Here is a 12792-nt window from a genome sequence, read left to right on the forward strand (position 1 = left end):
CTTTTCATCATGAGTTGCCCTGGGTACAAGATGGAATAAAAAGATATAAACCAAAAACATGATGATGAATACTCTCCAGAGTGAGGAAAAGGGTAATGGGGCTTGGGGTGGTGATTAAAGATCTGAGCTATATCTTTCAATATTTTTTGCCTTGGAAAGAAAGAGAAAAGACTATTGGATTGGCCAAAAAGTTCGTTCGAACAAAGTTTTTGGCCAACTTGATAGAAGTAAATAAGGCAAAATTATTACATACGAATGCATACTTGTTACATTATTCTTAGTATTTTGCTCTAACTTAAATTTCTTTAAAAAGCAGAACAAAAGTCAGTTCCCTCCCAATACTCCAGATTACAAATAAAGTACCATCTCAACTGATTGGCCTGCCAAAACTTAACTATATTTAAATCTACACCCAAATTCAGCACAGTCTCACATAAAGTATCCCAAGGTGAAATGGTCTACACAACTGGTTCTGGGAAACCTCCTGGCCCCTAGTCTCACAAGGATGTGATGATCTACAGAAAAAAGCTCCCAAGACCACATATTCAGTTCAACATAGTTTTTAAGGAGAGACCAAAAACATCAGAATTTCAGAACTGCTTTAGAAATTTCAGCCAGGATACTATAGTCTCTTTATAGAAACAAAATGGTTATTTCCATAAAAAGTGTTACATTTGTACAATAATTTAAGAACTTACCTCCCATAATCGAAGAATATCTAGAAAACTAAATTCCCTTTTAAATCTGATTAAAAGCCACCTGAAGCAAAAATAAAGGTATCCAGAGTCCTGGGATTCTACAAAAAAAGAAAAAAAAAACCACCTTACTTCCTCTTACACTAATTATCTCAGAATAGGGTACCTATTTCAAACTCAAATTTTTCTGTTCATCTTAGGCTTAAAAGTCCTGTAAGTTTAATTGTCTTCTACTAACTCAAGGAAACGATTCAGAATTGCAGGCTAACTTCTTTAAAAGCAAACCACCAAATAACAGCTGACTCTGTCTGTGGAGTCAACCAATCGTGAATGGAAAATATTTGGGGGGAAAAAAAAATTCCAGGAAGTCCCAAAAGCAAAGCTTGAATTTGCTGTACTTGGCAACTATTTAGAAAGGATTTACACCGTATTTACAACTATTTGTGAGGTATAATAAATAATCTAGAGATGATATAAGGTATACAGGAGGATGTGCACAGGTTATATGCCAATACTATGCCACTTTATGTAAGAGACTTGGGTCTCCTGGGATTTTGATATGGGGGTGAGAGTATGTGTGTTCAGTTACTCAGTCATGTCCAACTCTTTTCAACTCTGGACCGTAGCCCGTCAGGCTCCTATCTATAGAATTTTTCAGTTAAGAATACTGTAGTGGGTTGCCATTTCTTCCTCCAAAAGATCTTCCCAACCCAGGGGCAGTCCTCACAAATGAGAGATGACTCGTATTTCATAGTATGAATAAACAGTTTTATGGCCGAACTGTACAAGGCAGACAGTTTGGTCCCACAGTTTTACTCCTCAGAGGAACCCAGGCAATGCTGGTGGATTACACAGTCTACGTTTTTTCTCTCTGCATATTACCCTGCAATTTGCTGAGTATAGCTTTGTTTCACTCAACTCACCTAAGTAACTGCAAAATCCACTGTCCAACAAGCGAAGTAAGGTACTTAGCTGAATAAGCTGGGTCTTCATGCCTTGCATCTGCTCTTCGAAATTTTGATGCTTTAAAAAGAAATATTAAGTAATACTTAATAAATATTTTACAGTACATAACCACTGATAACTGTGCCATTAAAGTAAGGACAAATGTTGGACTTACACCATATTGGTTATATTTTAAAATCACAACTAATTGAAATGCTAAAAGATTATTTTTTCCCACTATTCAATTTTTTAAGGTAAAGAATAATGCAGACAACAGCAGCTGTAGACTGACTGATATACTATTCTTATATCAAATAAGAAACCTGGGTGAAAGGAACATACACTTGGGATACAGACTTTTATCAAATCACTTTACTGCTAAATATTTCTTTAAATTAACACAGAATATAAAATTAATTTTAGCTTTAATATGTGTCCAGTGTTAAAGAATTAGCAATTATTTCTTATGATTTGATGGCATTAAGGAATCTATGAAGTCAAAACCATTTTCATGACAACAGCAATACTAAAACAATCTATGCATTGTGCACTTTAAATTCTCCCATAATTGTAAAGGCTATAAAAAGGCTATATATTGCAATAGACTGCATACAGGAACAGATGTGAAAGTCAGCTGTCTCCTATTAAACTAAATACTACACATTAAAAGAAAATTAAAACTGGAAAATAATCCCTCTTTTCAGTAAATTCTGTTTTGGAAGTTATTTTTCATTTTTTAAAATGTATGTAAAATTTCAGAAGGTTTACTGTTATCTTTAAATGAATAAATAAATAAGTATCTGGGCTTCCCAGGTAGCTCAGTGGTAAAGAATCCAACTGCCAATGTAGAAGATACAGGTTCCATCCCTGGGTTGGAAATATCTTCTGGTGAAGGAAATGGCAACCCACTCCAGTATTCTTGCCTGGACAGATGAGCCTGGTGGGCTATAGTCCATGGGGTTGCAAGAGTTGGATACAACTTAGCAACTAAACAACAAGATATTTATAAATTTCCTAGAACTTTTCATAACAAACACCAACAGATATAACCCACACAAACAAAAGCTCTTAGAATCTGCAATAATATTTAAGAGTGTGACGAGGTCCTGAGATCATAAAGTTTGAGAACTACTGTGGTTTAAATGTTTTAATCTCTGAAAGTGAGTAGATTCGCTACCAAAAGTTCAGTCAAGGTTTGGGGATGGGGTGGACACCAAAATAAATGAAAGGTTTCTTATGATTATGATCCCTTTAATCCTCATGTTCTAACCCCTTTATGGTGAACTACTGCCCTAATCTTTGTGAAAAGCCTAAGAATAACATCCTTTCCCCCTCACATTTCTTTTAGTTTTTGAGACAATAATAGTGCTTTATTAGAAGTATCTATCAGATTAGTTGGCTACTAATTCTCAATAAACTGGTTTCTCTTTAGTGATCTGAACAGTTTAATTAGTGAATGAAATGCTATAATAGACAAACGCAAGTTTTGGGGATATAGTTTCTTCACATTTCCCACAGGAAAATAAAAGGGAAAGGCAGGACTAACTCTTTGATTATCAGTATAATTTCTGCTGTGACATGGCCAAAAGCTTCCATTGTTTTGGAAGTAACAACGTGGCGTGGCCACTACTACCCACTCTGCTATAAAAAGTAGTACTCCCAAAATGACAGAAGCCAACTTCAGAGAAGTAGCTATTCCTGCAGAAAGGAAAAGGAGGTCAACAATGGATACACAGAGGGCTTCATGTCTAACTATAAATAAATGCGTATGTACATTACACATGTATGTACATGGTGCATATATACATATATGTATATGTACATATACACAGGTATGGGTATGTGTATATACACACAAACATGTATATCAAAGTGGGTAAGAAGGAAGGGCAAGTTAAAACTATATGGCAAAATGAATGCTGGCTATAAGGAAGTTCATTAGATCATTTTGCAGTTGTTTCTATAATATGGTGGTAACAGACAGAAGTCTATGCCTAGACAACACTAGATGTGAGTAAATACCAACAAAAGTGAATCTACAGACATTGGATTCAGCCTCCATAAAGTAGTGAAAACTTACATGAAATAAAGCTGTAAAACAAAAAGAAGGAATCAAACAGCAGAACAGATTCAAGGACACAAAAACAATAACAATGCAGTGGGAATAACTGTGCAGACTATTTTGATTGTGACTTACTGCCCTTTCATATTATGGAATGTTTCATGTTATGTTTCATATTATGAAACAAAAGATGTTAGTAGACATTAAGAAATCTTTTTAGAATAAAGACTAGAAATATCCCCAGACCGTTGTCAATGGAAAAGGCAGAGAACATCTACTGTGAAAAAGACAGAACAAAGAACTTGAACCTCCATACACAAAAATGACAAATAGACTGTGAAATGTGTATTAAAAATGTTCAGAAAGTGGTCTTTACATCTGAGGCCTAAGTACATGCACACATATGCATGTATATACATATCTGGCACACAAGATAATATATTTGAACATGCCAGTATTAGCTCTTATGAAAACTACTACTGTAATGAGATGGTTAGATAGCATCACTGACTCAATAGACATGAATCTGAGCAAACTCCAGGAATCTGGAGTGCTACAGTCCATGGGGTCACAGAGTCAGACACGACTTAGCGACTGAACAACGACAGAAAAAGTAAATGCCATACGTTTGTACTAATTCTTAGAAAACCTACTATAAGCTGAGATCTAAACTAAGCACTGGGGAAATTCTCATGTTATTTATTTTACAAAACTCTGTTGAACAAACACCTCATGTCAAGCATCAGGAAAATTCTGAAAGCATATCACAGAACGAGTTAAACAAAGACAGGACCTCTTTATCATACTAGCTCTAGTGAAAAGAGAATAAACAACAAAAACACAAGGAAAACAAACAGCAGTTTTTATACAATTTTTATCAGTTGTACAGACCTTTATAACAAATGCATCAGGTTTCTAGAGCACTTATGGAACTAAGTATATGGAACAAAGAAGGCAGGTAAAAATCAACCAATCAAAAAGGTAAAGAAAACAAACCATGATATTACCAGATTACTGCAATTAATAATCTTTCTAAATAATCCAAAAATATTAATTCATGGTAAAGGACTATATAATTTGACTACTTATTACTTTAATAGTAAAAAAAATATTTTAAAACTATCAAATCTTATTAAGAATGGAAATGAACTAGGTGAAGTAACGATGAGTTGGAACCATGGAGGAGAGACTTGAGAAAACAGATAAAACTGAGACAAAGAAAAACAGGCAAGCAAGAGAGGCAGAAGAGAAGTCATCAAAAAACAGAAGCAATCAAAAAGTTTCACATCTGTATCCCAGATTCTATATTACAAGCAATCACTGCGTATGATTACATATTTGAAATCTTTATCCCCTTACAGCCATTTCAATATCCGACCATCAAGGGCCAGCATTAAGTATATTAATTTTATTTTGAAACAAGTACAGAGACCTATGTAGTCAGGTCTTTGGATTTCATATGCTTTTATCTGCTCTTAGCCCCTTTGCTTTTTTTTCCCCTTCCACTTTCTAAAGATTACTTGAGAAGACCGTTCTATTTTATTTTTCTGTTAATACTCTCTCTGTACTATTGTCCTAGAACTCTGTCTCTAAGATATATCAATGATAATAGATAAAATGTTCTTTGTAATAATATGTATATAGATAGTTCAACTCTAATAATCACATGCTTATGAAAAAACTAAGAAAGTGTCAATGTTACAAATAGTTCAAAAACATCTGGAGACAAATCAGTCACTATAATGATAAAATCTAAAATGTTCACAAAAGGTAAGGATATTACTTGGCATGACTAAGCTTTATCTCGGAAACAGATGAAATGAAACTACCTCACAAGAACTGAATCATCTACTTCATCAATATTCTATGACTCATTACCCTTCTGCAGATCATAAGCATTTACCAATATTAAATCCTGATTATTCCTATTCTATAGGCACTTACTATCTACTTTTTATATTAAAAATATTACCAGCATTTCCAAGCCTCTTGAAAAGAAACAAACAACTGAGCAATTTTTTTAAAGTTCTACCATGACTGGCTAAATATAAACATCCATTTTATATAATAAGATTATTATATAACTAAAATATTCAAAATTAGCTTGATTAAAAGAAGGAATCTCTCTTCTTACCATTTGGTCCATGTAGGAGGCAAAGCACCAAAAGGCATCCACTTCATTTTCCATCACATATAACAAAGGTGAAAGTAAGTCACTCATTCCTTGCACATAGCCTTAAAATAAATAAGAGAAACTAATCATACCTCTAAAAACCTAAACTTTCTGTATCCATCTATGCATATCTCCACCAACTCACTTAAAATTACATCTTTTTCGGGTTTCACAAACTTGTGTATGCTGATGTTCTTAAACAACGAGGAGGAAATCTAGCAACCAGGTGAGAAATGGGAGGTGCTCGAGAGGTCAAAGCAGATATGTAACTGCTGTGTCTCAGTGTAGGTATCACTATCAGGAGAGGATAATACTAAAAAATTATGTGCAAAAGCATTATGATAAAGAGGGATGATGGGAAACACAGAGAAACATCAAACTGAAAAGAATATAGTCAAAGAAGATTTGCGAAAGAACAGTTAAGAGGAAAGAGAGGGAAAGCACGGGAGAAGAATGTTGGAAAAGGTCAAGGGGAAGGAAGCTGCAAGGTCAGAGTAGAGAACACCACTAAACTGCCATGAATAAGCCAAGTGAAATAAGAACTAAAAAGGATCCAACTGATTTAGCAACCAGACATTGGTAACCCACACAAAAATAACCACAACAAAATTACCTCTTTTAATTTCTCTTTTTTTTCCTTTTGCTGTTACTCTAACCCAATCAATGCTAGCAAACGGACTTAAATCCAATCAATATTTTGTATCTAAAACTACCATTTCAACCATCTTTCTCTTGATGCTCTAACAATTTCTCAATCATGACACTAATTTAAAGCCCTGATTAAAAGAAAAATTGGAAAGTTAAAGAATCAGGCCCCTCCCTTAAAAAACAGAAAGTCTTAGTTTTGCTTTTCACCAGACCATGTCAAAAGTCTTAAAAATCCTCAATTTTCTTAACTATTTTACAATTAGATTTCAAACTTAAAATATAGAGACCTGAATGAACCAAGGGATAAGAGCTCTTACAAAGGCTTTTCACATACATATTATCATTCAACTTTGGTAACTTGTGTATTTGTTAAAGTTACACAGAGAAGTTTTTCCCCCAATGACAGTCTGAGGAAAACAGGCTTTCATTTGCAGAACCAAAACTTACATTCTTATCATTCCCCAAAATCTATGTGCACTGAAGTCATTTAAAACAGTATGCATATTTTTAAAGGAGAGGGGATATTTCTGAAGAAATTATACATAATTTTACATCATTCCTCCTATTTTGGAAGAAAGCTTTAAAAATGACCCCAGGAAGCAGGTAAGCCAAAGTCTCTTAAGAAAACTTGGGTTAAAAGTGTAATAAAGACACCCGTTCACTTCAGGATCTCCTTACAAACAGAAGTCTAGTTCTATCTGCTATTAGCCTCTCCCTGTCACCTGCTGCTACGCCTAATCCCCATCAACCTATGTCTGCACTACACCCCGTGGGAAAGTATGGCTCCATGCACATTAGTGTGCACACACACACACACACACACACACAAACTTGGGGTCCCTTATTACAGTGCCAAACAATGGAGTAGCCAAGACATTTAGAGCAAAGAGCTAGAAAAAAACAGCATATGACGTGATACCTAAATGTAAGCATTTATACAAGTTCGTTGCGGACGCTTTTTAAAAACATGAGACACACTCGTGGTGATGAGTCTTGTGTGCCGACCTGAGTGAGCCACAGGATGCCCACATGTCTGGTTAGACATTATTTCTGGGAGTATCTGCAAAGGCTTTTCTAGAGGAGATTAGCACTTGAATTGGTGAACTGATTAAAGCAGATGGCTTTCAGAGATGTGAGTGGGCATCATCCAATTCACTGAGGGCCTGAACAGAACAAAAAACGGAGGAAGACTGAATTGGTGGCCTGACCTGAGACATCTGCCCTCAGTGCTCCTGGTTCTCATACCTTCAGACTCAGGAATGAGACCTATCCCACGGCTGTCCTGCTCTCTGAAGGCTTTAAACTACACCACTAGCTTTCCTGGGTCTCCAGCTTATAGATGGCAGACTGCGGACCTTTCAGTCTTCATAATTACATAAGCCAATATCTTATAAGCAATCTTCCTTTCTTTCCCTGGCTAATACAACATTTTCCTTAAGAAAAGAAGTGTGTTAGAAGGAAGACTAGACTGTTATTAGCAAAACTTTCCTACATGGCAAGGGCACCATGAAAGCGATGACAAACATAAAGGCTAAACCGATCAGAGCATGAAGGAGATTTATCTGAATTCAACAAAGTGCAAAAGAGTGCCACTCTACTGGGTTAGACTACCTACAGTCTATAACAGAACTATTTCAAAGTGTGCTAGTCAAAAGATTTACAAAGCACCTTTCTTCTGGGGGAAAACGAGTTTTATTATACAGTTATAATGAATAAAAACGTCTAAGAAGCTAATTTAATCCTTTAAGTCTTCAGCTTTCATACCAGATCAGTACTGTATTTCTTCTGTAAGTTTTAGTTAAGTCAATTAGTCAAATTATTCTTCATACTCTTGTTGCTTTAAATCTATTTTATTGTATACATGATGTTCTTTGGGGTATGTCATGAGTTGTGGGGGTGGAATTAACGTACAAATTCCTTTTAATTAAAGAAAGATTAAAGCTGTTTAAATTAGCATTCAGTGATGTTCAGATTCTGCACTAGTGCTGACTGATGTACATCTTAATCAGTACTACTACAATGTCTGAAGAAGTTCCCCTAAATTATTTTCATAACAAAGTTGTTTCAGTTGGGAGGTGTTAGAAATGAACTCATCATCCTAATGTACACATTCTTAAAGAGAAAAGAAAGATTTCATCTTCACATAGGTCAATTTTCCAGGTTAACTGAAGCTTATTCAGTTATTAGAGACTAAAATTTAAAAAAAAAAATCTTAAGCATTGGAAATCATTTTTTTTCTACTGGACACACTCCTGCCTTCTTACATACAGTATTCTGAGTATAATTTAACCTTCTGTTGTTTATTCAGGATCATGATTATAAACATACGTTGTAGAAAAAAAATAGGTACCTCCCACAGAAACACCTTAGGTGTACAGTCTACACCAAGTAAAAGTTACCCCTCCTTGAGTAACTGCTATTGGTAATGTTTGTCTTCTGTCTGCTTTTGATGGTTTTTGCCTTCCTCCTCACTACTAATGAGACTGTATTAAATGCAAACACACCGATACCTCATCTGTGGGCTAAGAAGCCAAACAACTCAATAAGACAAAATCAACTACAAGAGTAAATTTACAGCCCAGGTTACTTTACTATGAATAAACAGCAAGAAGGTGGGGGAGCTAGTAAAAAATCCACCTGCCCAATGCATGAGACGCAAGAGATGCAAGTTAAATTCCTGGGTCAGGAAGACCCCTCCATGAGGAAATGACAACCTTCTCTAGTATTCCTGCCTAGAAAATTCCATGGACAGAGGAATATGGCAGGCTACAATCCACGGAGTTGCAAAGAGTCAAACGTGACTGTCTGCTACTTCAAATCCATGTCAAACAGCAAGCAATTTGGTCCAGGGCTTCACGAAAACTACCCTGGCTTCTTTCAATGCCAGAGTTCTTAATAAAATCCCTGGGTATGTTTCAGATAACTTAAGAACGTGGGGTTAATATAGACAAATGGAAACAGCAATTTATCCAAATAGCTTGTCTGGGACTCAACGCCTGGAAAAACTGAGCATATTCAGGAACAACTTCTGAAAATATACATTAATCCCTACCTCACAATTACCTTTGGAGAGGATGCCTCTTGTTCTCCACGATAAAAGCCCAATTTCCAACAGTGGTTGACAGAAACTGAAATGGCAATGGGTCGGGGTGCTGAACGTGTGGAGGTAAGAATGTCAGCCTGGAAAACGCCCTGGTGGTCCAGTGGCTAAAACTCTGTGCTCCCAAAGCAGGGGGGGGCCTGGGTTCAATCCATGGTCAGCTAAGTAGATCCCATATGCCACAACAGCCAAATAAATAAATAAAAATATTTTTTTAAATGCCAGCCTGAAATAAAGAGCTGGGCCTCTACCCCCAGTCCAGTATTTACTACTTATGCAGCCCTGAGTCACTCTCTAAATCAATATAACTTTATTCCTACAACTGGAATTATTAATCCACTTCTTAAAAGAGGCTGCTAATACAATCAAAATTGAGCAGGACAACACTCAGTCACCTGAGAAGCATTCCAGTCCCTAGTATTTTCAGTGATCCAATTTGGGGTTCATTATAGGTGTGACCCGACAGGACTGGGCACATTTCACATTTTAAAGAGAAATCTGTGATATTTACTTACTGTCACAGAGCCTGATGTTGCAAGATCCTCAAGAGTTTACATCTTTCCCTAACCCACATATAAGAAGCCAAGAAGAATTCTTGGTTCATAGATACAAACAGTGAAGAAAATATACTCGCAGTTCAAGATTCATTTGGGTTTAATACGACAAATACCCAACTGCCTTCTCCAAAACAAAGTCTTAAGTTCTATTAAGGTAATCTGGAAACATCTACCCTCAGTATCCTCTACTTGGGAGTCACTAACATCAGTAGGTAACTGAGAAACTTGTCCACTCTTTACACTCACTTAAAGGTGGATGCTTAGGGAGTTTGTTGGTCCCTTAAAGAAACAGCTCAAGTCGTCTCGTCCCTTAAAATACTGTTTCCTCAGGTTTTCTAGCCCTTAGCATCACTCTCCCCATGCAATGCCCCAATCCAACCTCCAGCCCCAGTCTTGCCAGCCCATTCCTGGTAGAAAGCAGACTAACCAAGAACAGAGAGTAGAGCTTTACATGCCCTAGGTAATCATCTGCACCTCTTATCTGTGCTACCAAATCAGCACTCTTCTTCACAAGGGAGAACCCTGTCAAAAAAAGGTTCCCAAACTTTCTCACGTCACCGTACGCCTCAGGAATTTTTTTCCAAGGCATCCCAGGTTCAAAAATATTAATAATATTTCCATTTATTAAACATATCCAAACAACTAAATAAATACTTATATCCTATGAACTTTAGGACCTGTTGGGCACCACACTACATCCCAAACTTTGGAATCCAATTGGATGCCACCATCCTCATCTATTTTCTCACAGTACTTGCTTATCACAGCAAAGTCAAAAACTCTCCTTTGTAAACACAACTTCATCAGAAGGAAGGAATGTGGTGATCTAGCGCTGAAACCCTGAACAACTCCAGCTAGGAGTTAGGGCAGTGTCCTACAGATGTCCCTCTGTCTCCCTCAAACGTGTGAAATACCCAACACTGGTCCTGTCAGTTTGCTGCAGCGGCCTGGTGCTCTCTGCTGCACGGTCTGGGAACCACAGCCTTTTAAGTTTCCAGCACCCAGTAGAACAACCCCTATAAAAACTAGGTCACAGAGCTTTTTACATATGTCTAGCAGCTAAAGAAATTTAAATTCTAAATTAAACATACATCTTTAAATGAGGGTATCAGAGGAGAACTTACCTAAATCAAAATCATACATACAGTAGGTCATCAAAATGTCATGAAGCAAAATCAACCCTGGATTATCTTGGCCTTCATAAAACTTGTTTGTTCGATCTGTTCTGTTAACATCTTTTTCTGAGAAAGAAAATCACATATTTGAAAACTTTTAGAATAACAGATTTTTATGAAGCTCGTATCATACAAGTAGTTATTTTTCTTGTTATTAATTTTACTCTCTTACTAAGCTTTTACTTAATGAAAAAGTTCATCAAATTCCATTTCAGATAAGCAATAAAGCTAACATTTTGAAATTTTTTTCCAAAGTCAGTCCACTTCCTCTTGGGTATATTTTAAAACATTTTTCAATTTTTATCTAAACACAAACCTTTCAATTGAATAGTAGGAAATATTTCTAATTAATTAAAACCAACAACAAGTAATAACAGTTCACATTAGTTAGCAATAAAAATGCCAATCATGAATACGTGATAGGCAGTAGAATTTGAGAACAGTAATGAAAAAAGTTAATATGCAGCCAAGTGTAATCAAAGAGATTTGTTTTCATAATTGTTTCATTCATTGTAAGAAGTATTATCAATTTCTTTGTCATGTTCCATAATCATCTTTAGGACAAATTACTTCCGTATTCTCATATATACATTATTCAGCTTATATAAGCAATCTATTTTAATTCTGAAAAAATGAAAATCCACATTTTTCTGGAAATGATTTTAAGACACTAAAAAAAGATCTGGAAACATCACCAGGAGTGTATCTCAACTGGTACCTCCTAGATACTTATTGCTGTGAAACACCTTACAATTAAAAAGGCATTCCTCAAACTTGAACCCCTCAGTAAATTAAGAAAAAATAATGTAAAGAAATTTAAAGTGATTAACCTACTCTATAATCAGTTTTGTTTAAAAGTTATAACTGTTCTCTTCCCCATCCCTGCCCCAGTAAATGGAATAATCTGAAAACATTCTCAATTAACTGTTGTGAAGAGATAGAATCTAACATAGCATGAATTTAGATTCTGTAAGAGTGTTTAAAAAATGATAAGGACGATAGTCTAGCTTTCTGCTAAAAGATACTACACTTGATTCAATAAATATAAGCACCTATCTATAGAACACTGTGAATACATGTTCAAACAAGGAAAAGCGACAGCAAACAAATCATGCTATAAATGTCAAATTTCATTTAAAAACAGCTTTCATTCTCATATCATGGTTGATAAAGAGGTACATGGTAAGTTATTTTTATTAACTCAAGCACAATTTACCTAGTCATAATGCCAACATAGAAATTCTTCCCTTACAGGTTTTTAAACACAGTAAAAAATTATTTGTGCCCTCAAGAACTATCTGTATTTCTTTCCTCTTGTGTATTTAGTAGACATGCCAGGCAGAAAACAAAAAGGTATCAAAAATGATACAAGGAAAGTGTTTCTAGAAAGAAAATGAGCACTGAATTTTTTTTTAAGCCCTCATTAAATGCAGCTCT

The 12792-nt window shown here is 35.7% G+C and overlaps 1 protein-coding gene across 4 annotated transcripts in view; it reads right to left on the bottom strand.

The window, feature by feature from the left end:
- Positions 1-12792, bottom strand: part of TBC1D15 (TBC1 domain family member 15) — a 70842-nt gene that overhangs the window by 5380 nt on the left and 52670 nt on the right. For all 4 annotated transcript variants that reach the window (XM_040233876.1, XM_040233880.1, XM_040233878.1 and 1 more), the window contains 4 exons: positions 11305-11421; positions 5837-5937; positions 1619-1718; positions 699-796 (listed from right to left, as the gene is read on the bottom strand). In XM_040233876.1, coding sequence (XP_040089810.1) covers positions 699-796; positions 1619-1718; positions 5837-5937; positions 11305-11421 — 416 coding nt within the window. The remainder of the gene's footprint in view (positions 1-698; positions 797-1618; positions 1719-5836; positions 5938-11304; positions 11422-12792) is intronic.

Source organism: Oryx dammah, unplaced genomic scaffold (genome assembly GCF_014754425.2).
Source record: "Oryx dammah isolate SB20612 unplaced genomic scaffold, SCBI_Odam_1.1 HiC_scaffold_29, whole genome shotgun sequence".
Taxonomy (NCBI): Eukaryota; Metazoa; Chordata; class Mammalia; order Artiodactyla; family Bovidae; genus Oryx; species Oryx dammah.